We start from the raw sequence: 24,761 nt of genomic DNA on the forward strand, positions 1-24,761 counted from the left end.
ATTTGAAAAGATAGTTATGGATTAATATGCCACAAACAGGGTGGATTTTCCTTAGGTTTTTAAATAAATCTTATTTTCTGAAAGCAAGGTGTATTAAACAAGATGAAGGGAATCCAGCATTATTCCCATTCCCATTTCTGTGCCAGGTGGTGGAACATAACAGGGACAAAGGGCTTTGGTTCAGAAGAAAGGTGCCTGGAGTATCACAACAGACTTGGCTTCAGACTAAAATGGGCTTTGAGACCACACAACCTCCTGCCTGACAGTGCCTGCTGATGAGACATTACTGCAGCACTCAAGAGCAGCTGGCTGACATCAGCTGCACGAGTCCACAGCTCTCCAACAAGGAGCAGGGAAGCCCCTCTCCCATGCATGCACAGGCCTTGGTATCAACAGCTTTAACTGCTCACTGGACAGAAGTCTTACTTTCAAATTATAAACACATCTGGAAGTAAGTCCAGATTGTTTATTGGAATTACTGATGCTGCAAATGATTTTTAATTGTCCTGGTACTTTCCATGAAACATAAGAGACCAAGAAAAAATACCCTGAATTCCACAGGAAAAACCACACTGGATGTACTGACCTTGCTTTTTTGGTATTCTTGAAAATGTTCTTTTGACCACTTTGCAGTGGGAATTATCTCCTCCACAGACACCACACTTATCTTCCTGCTTGGTGGAACCTATGACCCTGTCACACCCAACTTTCTGTGCACAAAAGAGAGAAACACTCATTCTTATTTATCCACTGTTCAATTCAAATGAACCTTCACTTCCCATATCAACCCCCAGATTCTGCCTCAGCAAAGCAGCACACCTCGTAGTATTCTCCTGGAAGATCAACACCTAAACAGGTTTTAATACTTCCAGTTCCTATAATAGCTGTCAACTGGCTGATTATATTGTCATATTATGCTTCACAGTGGTTCTCTTACTGAAGGAAAGCAGCATGGTTAAGGAAAAGCCCTTAAGACTCAGCTTATCTTAAGAAAGACACTTAAATTCCAGGAGAATCTAGGCATCTATATGGGGATAAGCACCTCCGCCAGTGGAGATGCTAATTCCTTTGAAAGATGACCTGCAGCAGATCCCAACTTAGAGGAATTGTCATTGATTTTTTTAAAAATAGCATGATCAAATACCAAGAGAATGCACATCAGCCATATCCTAACACCACTTTCCTTGAAAGCTGCTGTGTGTTCCTATTTGATTGTACATTCCACCCCCACTAAACCTCAGCAGGGAGAGCTTTCCTTGAAAGCTAATTGTAATAGCTCATCTTAAAATACTGCATGAAATGTTTCTTGTGTAGGTAGGTGCTTTTGGAATTGAGTCACATGCATGGCAACTGTGAATATCACACATAATATTGTGACAATAATCCTAATGAAATCTCCTTATTGCCCAAAGTGTTATTATACTTAGTCATCCTCGGAAGGAACCACTCAAAGTAGAGTTTGAATTGTTTTCACACTGCTGAGCTGTGCAGGAGCCCCAGGCCCTCACCAGGCAGTCTCCCCTCACACAGATGCTGTAAGCATCCTTGTAGGAGCAGCGGGTCCCATCGTGCACCATCCTCTTCATGTACACCACATCCCCTGTCTCCTTGGATTCACAGTACAGGTGGCACCTCTCCTTGGCTGAAAAACAAAACAACCCAAATTGTGCATGTTCAGCTCTCAGTTTAGTTGTGATGTTGTGAGCAGCTCTTTCAGTAGCGTTGGCTCTCTCTTCTTCCTTGCACACATCACAGAGCCCAATGTGGTGCCCATAAATCATTGATGCTTATCCCCTTTGAAAAATTCTGTGATCTCTTGGAAAATGCTGAATCATAAAGCATTCATGTGTTACCATTAGGAGACAGGTTTAAAAATAACAGATCGTTGACTTTGAGGGGGAATCTATTTAATCCTTTGCAATCTGGTAGAGCTCTCCTCAGTTGCATGACTACCTGTGAGAGATGCTGGTTTCTCCTGCACTGCACTTAAATGAAAAAAAGCCAAATTAATTTTCCCATTAAAAGCAGCTGTTTGACACTGAGTGAACCTGGCATCCAAAATTTCTTCAGAGACAGCTGGGCCGTAGCATTTCATCCTAACCACAAAGTTAATTTTCCCTCATGGTTATACTTGTATTTATGATAATTTAAACCATTAAACAAGATGAGATGTCAAAAAGATTCAGCCAAAAACCATTTTTTATACTCCTAACACATGCACAAACAGCCAGACAAGTGGTATTTTTGCTAAGCTGTTCCAAAGAGCTAAGAACAAAAAATGAAGCTGAAAATGACTAGTCAGTGGCTGAAAAAAGTTGTATTCCAGTAGTGTATTTCATTTTACCCATGTCTCTTGCTGTCCTCAGCCCCATAATAAGATTCACTATGCTTTCCTTGGCACTGAAGAGCAGATGGCCTTTCTGCTAGATGAAACAAATAGAGATTCTGCTATTTTAACATGATTAAAAGTTGGAATGCTTTTCCCACCATTTAAACCAATAACAACCTTTCCATTGTAGCAGTTCAACTGAAATAAATCTTCACAGGCCCTTTGCATTCTTCCACTGTACAGCTCCATGGCCTCTGCCCTCTTTTTATAAAGTCCTTGTTATTGCTGTTGATGTCCTCAAGGCCACTGGGTATTGGTACATCAGAGACCTTTGCTACTGCTCCCAAACCATGCAGAGAAGCCATGCTGAAAATCCAGGGTGCAGTCTATTAAAACAGGTACTTTTTTGGTGCAAGTTCTTCATAGGAGACTATTAAGATTATAATAACGGCAGATCTAACGTATATATTGGAAACATTAAGCTGTGCACAGGATAGATGTGCACACAGCACCCCTGGGTATGCAGCCACCCCCACCCCACACATACCATGCATTCACTGCCTGTGATTAAATGAAAATATCAGGTCTGACTGGGTGCCAACAACTCTGCACAAGGGCTTCATTTTAGAGATGGTTCGGCTCCCACTGCTCTGTATGGAACAGTAAATGTGTAAGTGCTGTTAAATTAGCCCCTGCTATTGCAAAGAATTATTTTCTTCCCATTCACTGGTGCTGGACACTGTAGAGGTGCAGGAGCATGTGATGGTGTGCCTGCCCAGTCTCTGCTCTCTGAGTCCTTCTCATTTAACTGAGGCTGGGAGCTCATGGCCAGAGTCCCTCCCTGCTGCCCTGGCAGATGCACAGGGAGATGCAGGAGCCTGTGAGCACAGCAGGGTGAGGACCTGGGGGCTCAGGGGGCCTGGAACAGGAGACAACAGGGCATGGGATGCTCAAGGACACACTGGGGTGTACCCTAGCTCAGTGGCTTTTCTCTGCCCACAGCATGAGGCACTCCTCTCTGTTCTTATGCCCTGCACAATGTGTCAGACACGTCCAGCTGAGCTGCCTGTGAAGTGTATGGATTTATGTCACTTCTGAGCCACAACTGCATTATCCTCACAAGTATGTCACTGATACGCCTTATCCTTACAAAAGGGAGTTTTGAATAGATTAGAGTTCAAGCATAAGCTTGTCTCTGGCCTTATTTTCACACAAAAGCTGTTCCCTCTAATAATCCTGCACAGGTAAATGTACCTCTCAAGGTGTCTGCAGTTATACCATAGTTATATTGGAAACCAGCAGTGCCCAGGGATCAGTGCTCAGACATCAATGAGCTGGTTTCTGACCCAGAAGCCATTGAATTTAATTGAAAAAAATCTGATTTGTTTCATTGGTCTTTGCAGCAGACTGCTCCAAAGGCTAAAGCATAAGCAAAGGTCCTGCAGGCCACAGTCTTCATCCCTCCACCCTGTGCCAGCAAAGCTATTTCATGAAATTAAGCTGTGAGGCTGTGTCTGCGCCTTTGAAAATCCCAGACTGACAGACTGACCAAGATGGCATGAAAAGAATGAAGGAACTCTGAGAACTATTTGGGAAGAAAGTCAGGCAAATTAATTATAAGGAATTTGCTATTAATTTCTGGCAGAGTATCCTCTCACTGGAATGCAAAATGATTCACCCAAAGTGACCCTTCCCCTCCCAGTGAGGGCAGCTGGGCTGAGGATGGGGTGGGTGGTCAGAACCTGCCCCTTGCCAGGCCAACCCTGCCCTCAAGAATTTGTCATTCAAGTGAGGTGTTAGGGTTAAAAACAGCGAGCAGCTCACACTGCTGTCTCAACAAGCTGAGACTCATTGCCCTCTGCCTCTTTATTTGCTAAAACATCTCAGAGTTTTTCTGGCAAGAGCAGACATGGCCAAAGCAACCAGCTGCACTTGCACTGACAGTTAAGCTGAGGCATTAACAGGAACAGGAACATTTTTGTTCTAGGAGGTGATCTCTGTCAACCTTGCTGGTTTGAGAGCCAGTGCCCATCCAACCCAACAGCTGCCTCCAACAGCGCCAGCAGGATTTGGAGGAAGACACAGGAACAAACTGGAAACTTTTCTCAGAATATTCTCCCAGTTCCTCCTACACTGCAGCTTGGGGACTTCCAAAATCATAACTGGAACTTGGTGTTTAATGGCTCTTAATGGACTGTAGAATTGTCAAGGATTTTTCAAAATAATTTCTAAAACTTTCTGGCATCAGCAATCTTCTGTGGCAGTGAATTTCAAGATAATTAGATGCTTTGTATTAAGCCTTTCCTCTTATTTGTTTTAAATCTGCCACCTGATAATTTTATTTGATGTTCCCAGGCTGGTGTTATGAGAAACTCAATAATCATTCTGCGTTCAGTCTCTTTGGGCCATTCCCAACTCTGTAACTCTATCTTTTTAATCCACATCCTTGATTTTCCAGGGTGAAAAGTCCTGGTTTTTCCAAACTTTCCTCATCCAGAATTCATTATTTATATTTGCTTTATTCTGGCCTGAGTTCAGCTGTGGGTTTTTTAGCAGCCTGGGCAGCAGTGAGATGGGCACAACCTGAGCTGCATTGGCTGAGTATTTAAAGTGCAGGCACAACGTGCAGGTACATAGGGGCAGGTCAGTGCTCTCCATCTCTCCCTTCACAGTCACTGAACTCATCTTTTCCTAAAGTTATTCCCAGCCTTTCTCTTCAGAGGCCACTATCCATACTCACACACCAGTTTTTACCCCCATATCCATTACTGGCATTCATTAACACCAAACTCCCTTTGCCTTCTTGTGTCAGTGTCACAAGGCCCTTCTGCAGCTCTCAGAGTGGGCCATGCTCCCATGCAAAACCATTCCCTTTTATCTCATGGTAAATCCATTTAACAACTGGCACTGGGGAGCAGTGTCCAAAGTTTTTTGAAAATCCAAGTGCATTGTATAAATTGAGTCACTCATACACTGATACTCACTGATCCCTCCAAACACCTCCTAAGAGATTTAGGAGGCATGATTTCCTGGGAAGAAGTTTTACCCCTCCCTATATAATTTTTATTCACATTTGTAACAGATTTTAGTTTTCACAGGAGAGGGGCTGCTCACCATCAACGTGTTCATAGGGGAGCCAGTGGTGTTTGGTGTTCTGGTACTCAAAGTAGGGGTCCCACTGCCGGCACTGCTCCTCTCTGAAATCCTCAAAGTCCTTGGGACACTCCTGGGTGTTGCACAGCTGGAATTCGTAGCTCGGCCCCACACACGTGCGGCCTCCGTTGGCAGGACTGAGACAGGCAGAGAAACCCACAGTTAGTTTTGCTTTTATTTCATTAATCAAGTGTCTATTAAATTTTTTGAGGAGCCATTTGTTTACCAATCATGTCAGCAGGCACTTGATGAAGCCGGGGCTGTACTTCTGATACGTAAAATACATATTTCCTTTCAAAACCTGTTGTCACTATTTAGCTGTTAAAAAGCAACTTCGGCAAGAAGAGTTTTAAACTACTTGATAAAGGCAAGAAAAGCCGTTTTCTTGGTGTAGCCAGGAAAGGAAAGCACAGCAGAACTCATTCACATTCACCCCTAATGCAGCAGCAAAGGCAGAGCAGCCCAGCCCAGTGTGTGCCCCCAGGCAGATGTGCACCAGATCCCTGGCACATCTGGCAATGCAGAGCTCAGGAGCTGTCGCTGGGTTTTCATCTTCTTCCAGGAAACACAGAAAATGTTTTAAATAGCACGTTATGCTTTTCCTACATGCAAATAGGTTTTACAACTAAAGCTGTGCCCACAATTAGAAAGGTCACTTCTCTGTTGCCAAAGTAATAAAGGCTGAAAAGAGAACTGGCAAATGTTTTCTTAACAGAACAATTTCCATTGGAAAATGCTGCTTCATAAAACTCAATTTAAAAAAACAAATCAATGATAAGATGATTTTTAATACTAGCCAAGTTCAATTGCTTTATCAACAAACCAAGAAATTCAATGTTAAAAATACTCTGTCTGTTAAAATCAATTAATTCCAACAATTGTTTTAGTCCTTGCTGTTAAGATCTTGACATTTTATGATACCACACTAAGATAGCAATAATTACACATTTCCTATCATATGTATAGACCAAACTTTATTAACTATATTTTACTTACCACTGTTACTGAAATTGAATCATTCTACATTATCTAGATGATCCATATGTAAGTTATTAAAGCAAGACAATTCAAAATTCCTAAAATTAACTTTGGGGAAAGTTCTGATCTCAGGAGCTTTGTTCCAACTTGGAATAAAAACAGTTTGAAAATATTTTAAGACCTTCTTGTTGAAATATCCTAAAAGGCGGATTAAAGAAAACTTTTTAAAAGGTTTAAAAAAATCCAGTAAATCACTGCTATTATTTCATACTCACATTTTAAAATGAGATATATAGGACCTTAAACTTTTACTTATGCTTTAAACAGTACTGTATTAGTCCTTGTAACTGCATAACCACTTTAATGGATGGACAAACTGAGAAATAAAGATGATTCATGGCTTGCTAAGGGCGGCAAAAGTAGAATTTCTGACAACATATGCTATGGGTCAGATTTAACAAGCCCCACTCAGCATCCTTTCCTGCACTGCTGCCCTTGCCACGCACTGAGGATCCCTGTGCAGCCTCTGCACACCAGTGGGGTGTCACTTACTGCGGGTTGTCACACTGCCGGGTCCTGTACTTCACCCCGGTGCCACACGTGCGGGAGCAAGAGCCAAACTTGCTCCATGCCCCCCAGTGCCCATCCTGCTTCAGGATGTCTGGTGTGAGCCAGATGCAGTGACCTTTAAAGCAATGCTGAAAGAGAGAATCAGATGTGAGAATGATTAGATTAGTAACTTACAACAGATGAGAAGCTGTTGTACCACACATTTTAAATTTCAGCACAAGTTCTGGATTTTTTTCACCTCTTCAGTAGAAAGTACAGGGACTGGCTGTCAGATTGTGCCCATGATCCCAAACTCACTCAGATTTTACAACCTTACATGTCAGTATGCACATGTGTGCATGCAGGTTTCAAGTTTACCAAGTTTGTTAAACTGTTCTCAGTGTTACATTTCCTCATCACCCGTCTGCAGCAGGGATATCATTTAAGGGAAATGGCAGAATACCAAATCTTGGAGGCCAACAGTAACATCCTGCCTCCACTACTGCCTGCAGCCTCTCCAGGCAGCACTGTCAGGAGCTCTGGCCACAGCACCATCCTGCCCAGCCACTTCGAAATTCACACACATATTCCTATAATAAATGCAATCTGCAAAGTGTCAAGGAATTAAAGCAAGCTCACATTGTAGACTATTAATGCTTTTAATTAATGCTATTAATTAAAAGCTTTTGAAGTGTCTCCCTGGAGATCTCATGGTAAACCTGACCAAAAAAAACAGGAGGCATTTCTTAGGGACAGCCCTGAGCAGTCCTGCAGCTGCATAGTTCATCACACCCTACCACTCTTTCTCCTTTCTTTTACCTGGTTCTTAATACAGTCATTCCACTGCAGTTGAAACACAGAATTTGCTACATTCCCCAAACTATTAAGGGATTTATTTTATTTCTTTAAAAGCTCTCATAGCTCCAGTACTGATCATCTCTACTGTCATGTCCTGTTAAAGAAACCTGTCAATGCCTTTCCACCAATTTCTCCAGTCCCTAATCATGGAATTTTTTCTCAGCTGAAGTCACAAAGAATTCTTCTCAAGGATCACAAGATTCTGGCCCCTTTCAGTACTATTTCTGCTTTCATAAAAGTCTACTGATGAAGTGTGGGTGCTGGAAAATATATTCCAGCAAACAAACGACTTTGCATGAGACTGTCACAGTTTGTCTGCGTTAGCGGTTACTGCTGGGATGAGAGCTCTGGCTCAGGAGCACAGATGGCTGCAACAACAAGTGAAATCAGTCACTTACTTTCCTTAACATTCAAGTCAACAACAACATTTTACACAGCTTAACAAGCCCTGGAACGCAGGAATTTGGCAGGCTGCACAAGACAAGCATATGGCTAAATGCATGCTGCCAGCAAAAACAAAATCAGAAGATATATAACAGGAGAGTGTTCTTGAGCATAGAGTGATTAGTGATCTGGAAGGCAAATCTAAAAGTGAAGAATAATCATTAATAATGCTGGATTTCAAGAGAGAATCGTTAGAATGGTGACAAGGCAGAGCTTACTGGTTCACTAATCTGCTCAGTGACTGGCTCCTTATTCATGCAATTTATTTTGGGGCTGATTTGGTTGGACAAGGAGTAGAAGAGAGAGTAGAAATTAGGTTTCAACTATTTTTTTCTTTCCCATGACTTCAGATATTCAAAGTCAAAACCTATTGAAATAGATGAGGTACCACAAAGCCAATTATACCAATCCTGCTCCAAGAGCTGTAATGGGCAGATTTTTCTTAGATGTTTGACAGAACAAGAGATAATTCAGCAAAGCATGAAAGAAATGCAAAATGCTAATATGTCCTTTGATTTTTTTGGTTTATAAGCTCAGGGCTGTACCCTTCAGGGACTGTTTACTTATGGCCTTAGAGAGGTTTGTTTGAACAAACAGTTTGAGTCGTGGGGCCCTGTGCTGCCAGGGGACCATTCAGCAATGTGGGGGAAGCTGGCAGTGTCTCAGCTTGTCAGTAGACATTTCAGCTGGGCTTGCAAGCAGATGTGAAGTGACAGCTCCTGATCTGTGCTTGTTCACACATCCTTTTATCAGGCTGCTGCATCTCTCAGGTGTAAGTTCCGCAGCAGTGACCAAATCCATTTCAGGAGCCGTTTAGCCTATGTTCATTGTGTGATGATCCAGAATCCAGTTCTTGGACTCATGGAGGAGAGGGAGAGACATGTGATGACACTGTGTTTCCCAGACTCTTTTCCCTGTTTTAGTCAGGATGTAGGTTTGCAACAACCTCTAATAAACCCCCTCTCTGACACTGAGACTGGTCCCCGAACTGGAAGGCAAACATGGAAGAGTATTATTGACTTTGCTGTGTAAAGAGAAGAGCAGCACTGATTTTTAGGGCAGAAGCTGGTCAGATGCTGATTGTTGGGAAGCTGAGGCAGAGCTATTACGAGAGAAGCATTTGTGTAAAATGAGTCATCCCCAGCTCTGCCTTTTTTTTTTGTGGATTAAAATAATGGAGCCTACAGTAAACAAAATTATTCACTAATGAATCTTACTCTGTGCAGATCCGTGCAAGAAAATGCATGAGAAGGTAAAACCAGAGACAGAGCAATCTCCAGTGTAATAAAGGAAGTTAAAGCCAACCCTTCCTATTGCTACTACATTAACTACATAATGAGGTGGAAAAGAGCCAATTTCAAGCACTATTCCCTTCATAAACAGGGGGTTTCACTTAAAGAATGAAGCATATTAAAGCAATTTTCTTTTTTAAATGAGAAAAAAATGGGTAAATGCAAATTGTTTTCTTAGTTGAAGATGACTTCTTGCAGTCTCGCCTATTTTTCTGGCAAACAGGGCAGTCCAAAACAAGTGCAATTTCCAGGAGAGGGAGCTTAAATTTCTTGCAGTAAAACATTCCACTGCTGTTTTCAGCAGTTCTTTGAAACAACTGCTGTGGATGCCAAAAAAGAGCCAGTGTGTTCCTGTGGGCTTAACACATCTGCAAGTCAATTTTCCAAGAAAAGACTTGAAGATCTTCTGTGGGTATCTGTAACTATTTTATATTGGCCAGCAATGGGCACCACTCTGATCTCCTCACTTGGTGCTCCAGTACCTACCAAGTAACCCCTCCTACTGCACCAAGGCTGGGGTGCTCAGTTCTCCTCACTGTCCTGGGGTCCCATCAGGAGGGGGTTACTGATTTATTTGCATTTCCCATCACACGCAGGCTGGCCCGCTCTGCTCCATCTGTTTGAAATAATTCGTTGCAAGGGATGAACTGAAAGTTCCAACACTGAGGACTACTCTGAGGCAGTAAAAGTTTCTTCAGTGGAGAAGCAAGTATTCTCCGTTTCTGTGGTGACTAACACAGCACACACTCACCCATCTGTCTCCTGTCTCCAAGAGAAGCTGAGGTCAGCTTTCTCAGTGGGAAATTAACTGGATTGCTTTGAGTACACATTAGTGTTTTCAGAACCCTCTTTTCTTGGTCCACCTTTCTTCTCAAAAATATCTATTAATTTCAATATTTAATCATTCCCTTCCTTTCCTGACAGAATAAAAAATCATTCCAAGTTTTACTCAGATCATCTCATTAGTACAGTGCAAGCAAAGAGAAGACCTGCTAGGCTTGTGCTGGATCCTTGGCACAGAAGCCAAATCCAAGAGCAACATCAGCTTGGTTGGCAGGGGCAGCTACCAGGCTCTTAACCTCTCTCCAAGAAAAGAAAAAAAAGGAGGCTCAGGTGCTGCAAACCTTGATGTTAGTCACTGCAGCAAGCAGATGGACTCAAACATGTGATCTCCCTGCGTGACTGACTCTGGGTTTTATTTCTACCCTGTGGAGAGCAGTTAGCTACTTCAGCCGACATAAATGTCTGCCCAGAAGAGTAATATCTTTAAAAAATGGAATAACAAAAACTGATGATAGATTTCTGAAGTTTGCCTGGATTCAGAAGCCTGAGGATAATGGTAGAGTTGACAGAATTGTATACAAGTAAATAAATTATCAGCTGACAGCATATGTTTTCTTTCAATCTACGGAATGCTGGGCAGACTTAAGCTTTGCACAGTTATGTCTTGTCTGCATGGTTTACTACAGCAATTTATGGAGTGTCTGTGACTCCACAGTAGGACTCTGAACCTCCATGTGCTTAACTTTGCACACCAGAGTTACTTCATGGAAGGTAATATGACCATTGCAAGTAGCTGCATCATCAAAGCCTCACAAAACTGATAGAAACTTCCCTCTTGCTGTTGAAAACTCAATCTGGTTTTAAAAAATCAAGCTGGGTGCAGTATAAATTACTCTATTTCCTTTAGGATTCTGTCAAAATAGTAGTTTTCTTTTCTGACTGGGAAGGTCCAGGATAATACGTTACTTTTCTATCTTTAAATCCAGCAAATTATTAGTTTGCTGCCAATTAACATAATGGTTGCTCAGTATCTCCATTTGCACAAGAAGACTTATTAAGAAGTTTTCAAAATGGCAGAACCTCACTCTTTTGTCAACTTAGTTCAAATGACCACAGGCACAGAAGAGCTTACAAACATTTACATAAATATATATACTAATCTGCACATATACATACACACCTATAGACAGCATTAGAAATCCTCATTTTCCCTTTCAAAGGGTTGGTGTCTGGGGCCAGGACACAGCCTGGGTGTGCAGACACATGCCCCTTCCCATCCTGCCTGCCAAAAATATGCTCCAGATTTCACATCTCCCACATGGTTGTTCTTGCCCCTTGACCATCAGCTGGGAAGGAGGCAGCTGGACTGGATTCTCCTCCATGGCATTTTGGCGGATTTGGGATCAGTTTTCAGTTATGTGAACACCAGCCCTAGGTGAGAACATCCACGCACCACCCGCCGCGCTCGCCTCCCCAGCACTACTTTCATTTCTGGCATCCCGTCCCCTCAGCTGCAGCAAAGCCAGGATGTTTCTGTGACACATCAGCAGTGTTGTGATTGGTTTGAGCTTAAAATAGGCCCTGGGAATTAGTGGTATGAAATCATGAAAACTGCAAGTCTCTAAAGTGGGAAACAAATGAATCTTTCTCAATCAACATCTTTAATTGCTTGTTTCTGTACTTTTCTTTTCTGGCATGATTCCAAAGAAAAGAGGAGATCATGTTTGAAATTATTTTCCATTTTTCTCAAATGCTGATGAGGTATCCTGGGAGATGTACCTGAGGGAAGCTGCCCCACAGCAACTGAGTCCCAGCTTTGGGCAATAAATGCATTTTACAGCCCTGTGCATTCAGGCAAGAGCCTCTGGTATTGTCCCAGTTGGTGAAGAGAGTGAACAGGGGAAGGCAAAATCAAGGGCAGGGATGAAAAGGAAAGGAACAGATGTAAAAGCATTGATCTGATGTACCTGTATTAAAAACACCAACATCTAATAAATACACTGGTCAAATGCTGAGCTCAGACACATAAAGTCAGCTGTATAACCTCCAGAACTCACACTATTTTAAAAAACCCAAACCATTTAGTTCAGTCTGCTAAGCCTTATCTAATAAAATGGCTTTCATTTTACATCATTTTCTCAGGTTCTTCTGGAAGGTGGCAGCAAGTTTATTTATCAAAAAACTGGGACAGCTCCCTTGAGAATAAAACAGTCAGAGTCCTATCATCTACTGAAACTTCAGAATGTGCACATACTCTCTTGCATCTCTGCAGAGCTCAAAAGCCTGGCTGTCTGCACAGCTTGCTGAAGCCTTGGATCCCAAGTTCCAGTCCAAAGAAAATTTTTACAGCTGAGTTGCATAATATCCTGACAAACTGTTTATAATGGAAGCACTGACAGATCCTTAACTGTAGGGTTACAAATTCCTTTTTTCTCCTCATTCTTGTTCAAATACTAATATGAATGAATAGTGCAGGGAAGAGGGTGATGCAACAAAATGGAATATAACTTTTTTTTTTTTTAGTTGGGGGTCATGAATATTTTTAATATAAAAGTCTAAATAAAGAAAAGTGTATCCAAATAAATTGTCTAAAATTTTGGATTGTAATCTCATTTTTGTTTTAATTTTTTTTAATAAGAAACAAAGCTTTTGTAACAGGAATAATTTAAAGAAGAGAAAACCAGAAGGGAGTGGTTTGACTAGAGCGTGACTTGCTGGGCAATTAATTTAACATAACTTTTTCATAAAAAAGACTTTTCAAGCCATAACAGCAGCTGCTAATATGGTTCATTTATCGCATAAATGATGTCATACACTGGGTTGTAAAAAAACCTTTCCAAGTAGCGACATCTTCCTCTCCCCCTCAGTCACTGCATCCAAAGCCCAGGGAAGACAGATTTTTTTCATCAGACTTCAAAGGATTTGGAATTCAGACCCACTGTGAGCAGAGTGTGATCTCCAGGGAGGAGAACTGGGGCTGGGAGCGGCTCCAGCGCGGTGGCTGCGCGGCCGGAGCTCTCTGAGCCTTTGCCACCCCACACATCCCTCCACCACTCCTCGTGCCTCCCTGGGCTCTCATCAAACCTGCAATTCCACCTCCACAGACCTGCCCTTCTCTGCTCACAGCCCTTCTGGGCTGTCATGTGGGTTCTCTCTAGCTGGCACTCAGTTCTCACATCCATCCTTTCCCTCCGGGAAGCTCCATGGCTTGGATGTTTCTCCAGCTCCCACTGCTCTCTGCATGAGGGAGGCCAGGCAGCACCACAGCAACATTGCTGGTCCAAGCACAACACCCTGACCTCAAAAGAGTTGTAGGAGAGTGGAAATTTTCCCATTTTTGGCTTTGCTACAGAGACTTGCGTGGGGCAGATACTGCCATGACCTGCCTGAGAACGGGGTTTAATGGTCCCAGAGTGGCCATGCAGGACACGTCAGCCCTCACCCCATGTCCTTCCCTCACACTGCTCAGAATCACAGAATATTCTGAGTTGGATGGGACCCACAAGGATAGGCAAGTCCAGCTCTTGAGTCAATGGCCCCTACAGGGATCAAACCCATGTGCTGTTAGCACCATGCTCCAACCAGCTGAGCTAATGCTCAGCACTTCACTTGCACTCAGGAGTTTGCCACACATCTTAGCAAACCTCAGGTCCTCCAGACAGGCTCTTCTCTTGCTCCTCTGGATTTTGAGAGGAACATCCCCAGCTGCACACAAACACACATGAACACACATGAACACACATGGGTGTGTGTGTACCCAGGGCACCAGCTCTCACCTTCCCTGGTGCACACATGGTCCCGTCCAGCGGAGGCCCTTTCTTGGTTTTGCAGAAATAGGGGTTCTCGGGGTGGCTACACCACAGCTGCTTGCAGGGATCAAATGTACGGAACTGGAACACACAAAAAAAATCAGAGTGGATGATGTTTGAGAGAGTTCCCACTGGAAATTGCAACAGGAGCTGCAGATGAGGGGGTTCCTTTCCTAGGTTTAAAATGCCAGCTGTTAGTGCTGATCCCTGAGGAGCACCGTGATGTCTGTGGATTGAATATTTGAGCATACAGAATCATGACTCTGAGGTGAGATCCCATCTGCATGAGATGGAATAAAGTCAAGCAAAGATAGTTTTACACAAGTGACCAACCAGCTTCCTCAGGCAGTGAGACACACGCTGCCTTTTCTTACAGCTTCTCCAAATGGGGTTACTTCCTTTGGCAAACAAAGCAAAAAATCCTTGTGCACCCATGGGAGATGGAAATGAGCTGCTCAGACTTCAGCTCAGCTGTTGTAATCCCCTTCTTAGGGGGATGGAAATTTGAGATCAGGTCCCCAATCCAACGAATAAATCAGCATTTTACTTACAATGCAAAGGCTTCTATGGGAGAGGATGGGAAGCACCCACCACAAAACATACTAAATCATGATGTCTGGACATGCTTTTGGCTATTCTGAACAAAGAAGAATAGAAAGCATCCATCTCCCAAGCTCTGGAGGATGGCTGTAAGAAAAGATTCTCTTTAGCTGGGACATTCTTCCAAGGCAGCATCAGAGGGAATTGTGTAAAGACACAACACTACAGCTCATGCTGCAAAGGTTCTCATCCATTATCTAGGGACACTGCTCGGCTCATATATTCCTGCAGATGGGAATGAAAGCAGAAATGTTATGTGTCAGCAGCTGCCAGCAGCTGAAAACATCTCTTTCCATTTAATATTTAGTTCTACTTGAGGAGCTGGAGGGGGGAGACACAACCCTCCTGCAGAAGACTCTATTTTCTGAAGCCAGTCCACTGAGAATAGCACTAACCTTGCCTTGCTTTAAACTTGGACTTTGCCTCTTGTTTTCCTCATACACAAGAGCCAACCGTGTCATCAAGAGCCCCTACAAATTGCTTTACTTGCTGTGATGCCTATTTTCTCTTGCAAGGTATCAAAATGCATCACACTTTCCATAAAATTGGATCATAAAAGCATGCTGCCCTGTGCTAGCACCAGGAGATGTGGCAGCAAATCCACCTCCTTCACATCCGGGTGGGAGTTTTGTAGCAAAATAACCAGCTACCAGCAAGAGGAGACTCAATAACACAGCAAGTTTGTTTGCTTGACAACTACAGATATTTATGAAATTACACAATAATTACTTCTGTAATTCCAGTTCAAAAAAGACAAAAATCAAGAGATATTTAAAATAACATATATGTCAACATTCAGTTGTTAATCCTTGCTTACAGATAAGAAGGCACAACATCTTTCCCTGTGGGCTTCACTATGCTGTCCCTTTTAAGGACATTTCAGAGACACTTTGACCACTCCTGGATGAGAAATAGCAGCAGCTAAAGCTAAGTACTCACAGCTGTGCACATCATGTATCCCAGCCCGAAGTCAAATCGGCACTGCTCATTCATGGAGTAGTGAATCCCTGGCAGCTGTGGAAGGGAGGGCCAGTCGTGTTCGAAGGGATCATCCCGCAGACAATCGTAGGAACTGCAACAGGCAACAATTACAGGAACAGATGGAGCTGTGAGGCTTGCACAGTGTTTGTGGTTTCATTGCCTTTTTGTTCCAAACAAAATAGAGCCTACAATTTCTCAGATCCTGGTCCTGAAGAGCAGCTAATATCGCAATTCACTTTAGCATGTCGTATCTACCTTCAATGGATTCTACACATCTTTTTTTGAAGCCCTTCCATTGTAATTTCCATTTAGCTTGCAGGTAAATTCCTATCAGTCTCCAGGTCTCTTATGTGAAAAGAATCAAAGGAAGAATCCACATGAGACCAGGAAGAAAAGAAAGTTTAATTAATTTTCCATTTGTGGAACTTCTTGCTGCCTGCAGCTGTCTCTCAAATGAGGTTTCAAAAGCAGAGGCCAGGGTAACCAGCCCAGAATACCACTGGGCTTACAGTTTCCCTGTGTCCTCCCTGAGAAGCAGTGACTCATTTACAGACTTCAGCAGGGTTTGTTCCCTCTCTCTGCTTCTCCTGATTGCTGCCAACTCCATCCATAGTTTTAAATTAGCTTCCTTTCTGTGTGATTAACGTGGAAGTTTCTCCTCTGCTCCTAAGAAGTGAGGACAGCCTGTAGAATTACATCCAACCAAGTCATGCCAGCTCAAAGGACTGATGCCAATCCCACCAAATGGTTAACACAGCGTAAGAACTGGTTGATTCACAACACCAGCCCAGTCCACAGGGTCTCTGAAATGTCTCCCAGTTATTTAACGGACATGAGGACACCATACACAAGCCTATCCTGGCAATCATTAAGGTTGCCTTGAAGTTACCAATAGCTGAAAGCAGAATTTTGAGGTTAGATTTACTTCAAAGCAAACCATCATTCTGCTTTGTTATAAGACATTTTATAAATAGTTGTATTTAAAAGGACGTAAAGCAGCCCTCTAGGCCAGATGATTTTTATTTATTGGCTAAAGCTCTGGAGGATCTTGCTAATTGAAACAATCACACTTCCCTCGCAATGTTTTTGTTCTTTATTGCCACGCCTAAGATATCTACAATAATAAAAATACTGACAAAAAGACTGACTCATGTTTACTTCATGTATTTTGCTGCACTTTTTTCCTACTTATTTTCAGCTTTTGCTGGTTATGGTAGTAGCTTCCCCATATTTTTTGTACAACTTGCACATAACAAGAGGAGGGTTTTTTTCTGTAAGGAGCAAAAAAAAAGGTCATAAACCACAGAATTTGTCAGGGAACTCCACACAGATCTAATGCCTGAAGTGTCAGGTCCAAAAAGGAAGGCAAGGGGCATGGATGAAGCTGTTTAAACAGCTTTTGCATTTAAGGTACTGAAAGAAAAATTAACAACTGAAGACCTGATTCTGGAACCATGTGTGCTCTTCAGATACCTACTAAAGTCAAGAAAAGCCCTGAGCACTTGAAGGGCAGATTTTCCTCTCTAGGCAGCACCATCTTGTCACTGACAGGTATCATAAGCAACAAATGGCAAGACAGACACAACACTGCTGGGTAGCCAAGGCAGTGCTCAGCTAGAGATTAGAGTAGGGAGGGAGGAAATTCAGCAATGAGATTCATAACAGTGCCTTCCATCATCCCTGAGAGGACAGCAAATACACCCTCAATGTCCAGAAAATGAACAGGCATAAATGAAATGAGAATAACATAGAATGGGCTGATATTGTATTTGTGGGGTGCCCCAATGAAGGAAGGAATGATGAATTTGACTCCATGTTCTCAGAAGGCTAATTTATTACTTTATGATACTATATATATTAAAGAATACTATACTATACTAAAGAATACAGAAAGGATACTTACAGAATGCTAAAAAGATAATAATGAAAACTCATTACTCTCTCCAGAGTCCCGACACACCTTGGCACTGATTAGCCAATGAGTGAAAACAACTCATACCAGAAACCAATAAAACAATCACCTGTGGGTAAACAATCTCCAAGCACATTCCAAAGGAGCAAAACACAGGAGAATCAAATTAGATAAGAATTGTTTTCCTTTTCTCTGAGGCTTCTCAGCTTCCCAGGAGACAAATCCTGGGCGAAGGGATTTTTCAGAAAATGTGAATGTGACAGGCTGCCAACAAAGCGAAGGCGAGATGCAGAACTGTTCCCTCGCGGAGGGCAGGGGCTCCCAGTGGTACTCGCTGGAGGGAGCAGTACTCACTGGGGGTAGCAGTACTCACAGGAGGTAACAGTACTCACTGGAGGTAACAGTACTCATTGGAGGTAACAGTACTCACTGGAGGTAACAGTACTCATTGGAGGTAACAGTACTCACTGGAGGTAACAGTACTCATAAGCGGTGGAAGGCAGCCTGCACCAGGGGGGCCATGATGCTGCCCAGCCGGACCTCGTCCCCACAGCGGTTCCCTTGGCCGTCGTGCTCCATTCCTAAACTGCCCCCAACAGAGACACAGCGGTGATGTTGTGGGCGGGCTCCGAGTGCTGCCCCTCCCCAGTGTCACCAGGGCTTGGTGCCAGCAAAGTTCTGAACCCCCACAGCCCTTGTTCACATGGGCAAAGTCATGGGGAATAAGGGTGAGGCTGGAGCTAAAGAGGTGGTCTGGAGTAACTCCCACATGGAAAGACTGACCCTGGAGAGTACTTTCATGTCGTTAGCCTAATCCATTTTCAAGAAAAAACCTAAAAATGCCTTTTGTGGGCTTTGTGCACATGCACATTTGTGAATTACTACAGCTAAATGTGAATCCATTTCTGAATTACTGAGCCTGCCCACCCTCCAGGAATACTGACAGAAACGTTCCCAGGCTCTAATCTGGAGCTATTCAGGGCTTTATATAACTTCTAAAAAAATCACACCTTAGCTTGATTCAAAGTATTTTGCAACTGCAGACAATTCCTTTCCATGGAAATAAAGAAAGGCACTACACAGAAAGCTAGTTCAGACAAGCTGCTGCTGTTGCCCAGGAGCAATCCCACATTGCTTAAATGTGAAACAGCCTGGAAAGTAGTGGATGCTTTCTAGAAAATTACCCCAAATTACAGATAATTTAAAATTGCTTTTTGGATTTATTATGAATATATTTGCTCCTTTCCTTTGTTAGAATCTTCTATTGTATTTTTAATAAGCACTATTGGACTAATGTGGGCAATAAAGTCCATGGTTAAACCAAATTAACAGATTGGGGATGAATATGGCTTGAGGAATTACAAACTTTCTGCAGGAATTTCTGAGGAATTACAAACTTTTTAAAGTCCATGCTGTGTTCTTTTCATTCCTAATTCAAAAATTCTGGAAGCAAATACTATCTGAGTCTCAAATAGGTGTCTCTGTCTAAGATATATTTATGGTGATTTCAATAAATTTTGGCACTTTATTGTTTAAAAAAGAGAAAGAGCCTGCAGGCTTTCTCAGGGAAAACAGAATAGATGGAAACTGTTCAGAAAAAGCCTTCTGGTACCTGTTATTCTACCAAAGAGAAAATGGGAAATCAGTGGGAGTTCTCTGGAGGGAAAACAGAGAAACTAAAAAGATCTGGGAAAAACCAAAGCTCTGACAACTGCTGCTCAGGCATTGGTTCAAATCACGTCAACAGGTAAAATGATTACATTTTTTATATGAGATATATAGAACAGTTGGAACTGCAGTGCTTGGCACCTTGCTTCTATACAGTATTGTTTCCTTTATCAGCACTAACATATACAGATTATGTGCTTATTTAGTATGGATTGCTTGCAAGAATACTGTGTTCCACTGACTCAGTGAATTCATATTTCTTTATTATGGGGACTTTATGTTTCCACCAGGAGACTACAATACATCATTCAATCTAGTCTCACAGCAGCCCTGGAAGATATTTTGGTATTAGTTCTTTTTTTCCCATTTGAAAATCCCAAAATATAAACCTTATTTAAGATCATAGAAAAAGCTTTGTGAGAGCTGAGACCTGAAACCAGAGCTAACCCTAAATATTGTTTCTTAACATTAATTGCATCTGTTTAATGTCATCAGCTTTTTTTTGTACCAAAAGCCATTTAAGGCACAGCACAGATGTCCAGTGGTACTCACACATGTCCAGTTTCATGAGCCACCACAAATGCAGATGAAAAACCATCTTCATGGTTGAGAGTGCAGCTCCGGACAGGATGGCACATGCCAGTGACGGGAGCATAGCCTGTGAGAAACACCAAGGGTTTCAGAAAATCAACAAGTACAGAAAAATCAGCGTGGTAGGAAGCTCTAGGGCGAGCTCTCTCCTTTGTTGTGACACAAGTACAGTTGAAGTGGTCCTCTCAAGACCTCTGCCCCCAAACTTTTAATGATGTGCTCCTTCATCTATGAAACAGACAAAACCAGCTTTGAACAAATGAAAACTTCCTGACTCACCAAGAAAATTTTTGCACCTCTTGGATTGCCCTACATTTGCCTTTTCTAAGTGCATAAGACAACAGAGGCAAAGAACACCCCATGCTGCTGTATGGAGGAGCCCAATACCACCCCTCAGGGAGCAAAGCCCCAGCCCTGTGTTGGCAGCAGTTCTGGCCAACTCAAAATAAACGGGAAAGCTCTGAGATTTCTCCCCTCTGGTGGAAAAACTGCTCTCACAGGAGGCAGAGGTCTGAAAAAAGGAAAAAGGGGACAGTACTTGGCCCTGCTGTTCCAGACCTCTCCATAACCACATTTCTTGCAATTTGGCTGTAATACAGCAACAGCATTGGAACTTTTTAAACACAAAATCTATTCTTTAATCTTTGGGCATTTCCAGGACTGTTTACATATGTATCCCATTTTCTTTGCTTCAGTAAGAACACAGAAATGATCCAATAGGTAATCAGTAAGAAAGAATCAAGTAACAAGTAAAGCAGTTACAACTGAAAATGGCCCAACACAGAGCTCTTGGGGAGAGAAAACACTGAGCACAGCAAAAAAGGTACAATTAAACTTTGATTAGCCTGGCTTTGTAATACATGCGAATGGAAGCCAAACCCAGAGACACACCTTGCATGCCTGAGGGACCAAAATCCTGCCTGGTGAGGAAGATGGCATGATCGTGATACTCGGCGTGCCCAGTGTCGGGTTTCTGCTGGAGGTAGGCCCAGCGACACACGTTCTCCAGGCTTTGTGAGGGGTTCCCAATCTCTATGAGACTCATGGACTGCAGTCACACAGGGGAAAATAAAAGACACCACGAGTTATTTATTAAAAGCGTAGGCAATTTTTTTCCCCAGCTTTTTCAGGCACTTGACTAAGCATCCCATTTCCATTTCAAGTTTGTTCTTAATTAAGAGATACTCACACTTTAGAAACAAATTTTACTGGATCAAGAAGGCAAGAAAATAGCTAAAGTTCATGGTTAGATTGTGATTTCTGCATTTAATGAGATCTAATATATAACAAAATTTAAAAATAGACAATAAATAAAAGGATGGGTATTTTAATGACAAAACTGATACTGGGTTGGGCACTCATTATTTCTATGCCACCCTGGCATCAGTTTACATCACTTTATCATCTCTTTCCCATCACTTCCAGTCTGGATATACAGTTCCTGATGGAGCCCATGTCCCTTTTGGAACCACAACAGTCTCAGCCAGGAGAGACTGACCCAGTGTGGGGAAGATCAATGCTTAATGGCCAAGAAAAGCCTATCACAACAACTGCAGAGAGCCAGCACCCTATCCTGTTCATCACTGCTTTTGTCATGAAATGGAGCTGTTTAGGCTGTTCTGGCAGACCTTGGCACACTCCTGGATGCTCTGTTGGTGTAAAACCAAGTGCACTTTTTCAGCTGTACCCAAATCATTACTTCTGGAAACGGACTTTCTCAGTGACTGTCTTTTAAATTGCATTTTCTTTATCCCATTACTCATCTGAAGATCATTCAGAAGGTAGAACACAACTTCTCACTGAGGGATGCCATTCTCCATGTAAACTACAGGTTACATGGGTGGTGGACTGACAACTGATACAGCTTGGCTGGCTCCAGTGCTCCAGTGACCTGATGTGTTGGGTGAGGTGCAAATAACAGTTCTGTTGAGCAAGGAAGAGAAAGGTATTTTAAAGTCCAACTATTACATTTGCCTCCTTTCTTTTTTCTTTTTTAGTAGTACTTTCTTAGGAGCTCCCAGCTAATTCTGCTTGATACTGTGCCCTGCTAAGACTTTAGAAAGCTTATTGTATGTGGGATACTCTAAAATGTATGACTAACTGACCTGTCTCAGGACTTCCAGGATTTGTAAGAACTACAGATGTGAACCCTGGCTTTTCATTTGCAAAAATTATATTACCATGACAACGCTGTAATCATAACAAAATCCACTACAGCTTAGATGCTATACTGTACTGCAAGCATTTGTCATTCCAAAATACGTAATGTAGAGCAAAACTTATCCTATGCCAAAAATAAGAGAGAAGTAATACAATTCATGTTTAAATACAGATGTATTTGACGTGTCCTCTAATTGAATGCATGATGGAGTACATAGAGTATTGACTACATGAAAAAGAAAATCCTCAAAGGGTTGTAGAAGAACAACTGGAATTGATAAAAGAAGTGTCTGCCAAAAACTGAGGTCTGATTTTGGCAAAACTAAGATATTACAATTCTGCAAATGTTCAGAAAAACAAATTTATAAACCAAATAGAGGCACAGTTTGGATTCTGATACCACTGTGGAATGAAAAAGTTGTAATATAATCCTGTATTGGATCATACTGCTTCCAGCCATAATTCCCTTGGAAATTGAACTAATAACTGTATTTAAAATGGTGGGACAGTTGTGGTGCCTTTATTGAATCTTTGTATATTTATAAGAACATACTTAAACAAACTTTGAGTTACTAATACAGGGCAAAATCCTGGCTCTTCAAGAAAAATCCTAGTCCATTAAAAGGGTTTGACTGTTGCTGAGGTCTTTAATAACATCCATCAGTGGTAAAACAAAAACAAACAAGCAAACAAACACAAAACTTATCTATATCACCTTCACTCTTATTTCTCTAAAACTGCACAAAAAGATCAATTCCATCAAGGAGCTCAATAAAAGAATCTGACTGCAAGACTCAAAAGCAAAAAATGCTGTAAAATGAAGTTGAGAAACCTCTAGTTTTCTAATATTTTCTGATGTTTGCTAATACTTCCTTATTTCATAATGACCTCCTTGTGTACATTCTATCAAATGAAAAATTGCATCATTTAAGACACGATGATCAGAAAACAATTAAAACACACACCCTATCAACATATGCTTTGTTTAAGGGTATCCAATTATTTACAAAGAAGCCTTGAATTTGCATGATCAGCAAAAAAGCATAGAAAATAAAATGTCAATTATTTCCTAATAACCACTGCTTTATAGCTGTCCTCTGTCATCTCTTCCCTGCCCACTAAACCAAACCCTTGTCAGTGGAGTCCATCACAAAAGCAAAATATTTGTCTCTGAATGAACCAAGAGAGCAGGTTTCAGCACTGCTCTGATTAACATCGAGTCTGCCAGGGGCCAGAGCAGTCTGGCACAGCAAAGCAGCAGCTCCCGTGGCTCAGGCACTGCCCTGGCGTCTGCCCTGAGTCAACAACTCTCTCACTGGATTCTGAGTCCATTCCAAGATCAAAACCACAAGCTCAGCCCAAGAGAACCTCAATGCTTACTTATCAAAACACTGATTTTAGAGTTTGTCTTCAAGCAAATGAAGCTGGACCAAGTGGTTAATGTGGAGCATTGTGGGGTTTTTGCATCCAACACAATAGGGAGAAAGAAAAAAACCCCTTTCTCATAAAAGGGGAAACTGAGAAGACACAAGTCCTAGAAAACATGTTTTAGCTGACCCAACAGTTTTGCCAATGACACAACTTTAACATCATAAAACTGAGCCTTACTGCTCTTTAAGCTGGGAAACAAGACATCCAGTAGGAAGTCAATTATTTTGAGTGTCCGTGTGTTATGAATGTAAGCAGCAAGTCTAGGTCCTGTAAGTGAGGAGGACTTCAAAGAGAGGAAAAACTCAGTCTGTCTGCTGAGTACTCCAAGTCCACTGAGCACTCAAATCATCTGGTCACTAATCCCTTGTCTTTCCTCAGTGAAATGCAGCAGCCTGAAAAGAGAAACTCGCTTGACTCCTAGCAAATTTTCACCTGAACACCCACTTTCTGCAATTTGCCAAAGACTTTCAGATCAGAAAGGCTCCAACAGTGCTAACAGCAAATATTGCATGGCCAGGGAAACATCAGCGAGTCAAGCTCACTGTGCTGTGCAACTGCACTGGCTGAGACTGAAGAGCCATGAACACCATGGTCCTCTCCTGACAGCAGGCAATGGTATGGCCAGGGAAGGGATATGGAGGTAGTGTTTCCCTCCAAAGAACCTCCAAGGCCCCAGTGGTCTTTGGGTCAAAGACTTCCTAAGCCAGGCATGCCTTTATATAGAATTTTATCCACTTTTCCAGCTGCCTTGCCTTTACAGATAAATGCTGCTGTCCTGAAGAAAGTTTGGGAGACTGTGGGACCAGGCAGAGCTTGTTAGTAGACAGGGCAGATGTCATATGTTTTAGAAGGATGTTGTCCAAAAATTACTCTTGTAGAGATATCACATAACACTTTATAATATTTTCTTTTGGAAACCAATGTGTGCTTTCATCAGAGCCCAACCCTTTATTAAATTGACAAAGCAAATGAGAAAGAGGAAAAGAGATGAGCTGTGTGCTGTAATAAGGGCTGAAAGGTAAAATCTCTCTTTGTCACCCAGCAAACAGGGGAAGCTGGGGGCCAGCAGGCTGCACATGGAGAAGAGGTGTAGGTGTTACTCTTGGCCAGCAAAGGGCTCACACTGCCAGGAACTCACAGGTCCTGCAGCTGGCTGGGAGCTCTGACCTGGCTGGGAAGGACCTCTTTCCAAGCAGGACAGCAGGCCTGTGGAGAGCATTACT

At 42.3% G+C, this 24,761-nt stretch overlaps 1 protein-coding gene across 1 annotated transcript in view; it reads right to left on the reverse strand.

Annotated features, from left to right (window-relative positions):
* The window catches only part of ADAMTS2 (ADAM metallopeptidase with thrombospondin type 1 motif 2), a 172,559-nt gene that overhangs the window by 14,762 nt on the left and 133,036 nt on the right, over positions 1–24,761 (reverse strand). Inside the window, 9 exon segments of the mRNA XM_014312149.2 lie at positions 587–710; positions 1,509–1,642; positions 5,444–5,619; positions 7,013–7,158; positions 14,163–14,276; positions 15,735–15,867; positions 18,119–18,274; positions 19,909–20,014; positions 20,839–20,995. Of these exon segments, the coding sequence (XP_014167624.1) occupies positions 587–710; positions 1,509–1,642; positions 5,444–5,619; positions 7,013–7,158; positions 14,163–14,276; positions 15,735–15,867; positions 18,119–18,274; positions 19,909–20,014; positions 20,839–20,995 (1,246 nt within the window).

The sequence above is a fragment of the Geospiza fortis genome, unplaced genomic scaffold, assembly GCF_000277835.1.
Source record: "Geospiza fortis unplaced genomic scaffold, GeoFor_1.0 scaffold55, whole genome shotgun sequence".
Lineage (NCBI taxonomy): Eukaryota > Metazoa > Chordata > Aves > Passeriformes > Thraupidae > Geospiza > Geospiza fortis.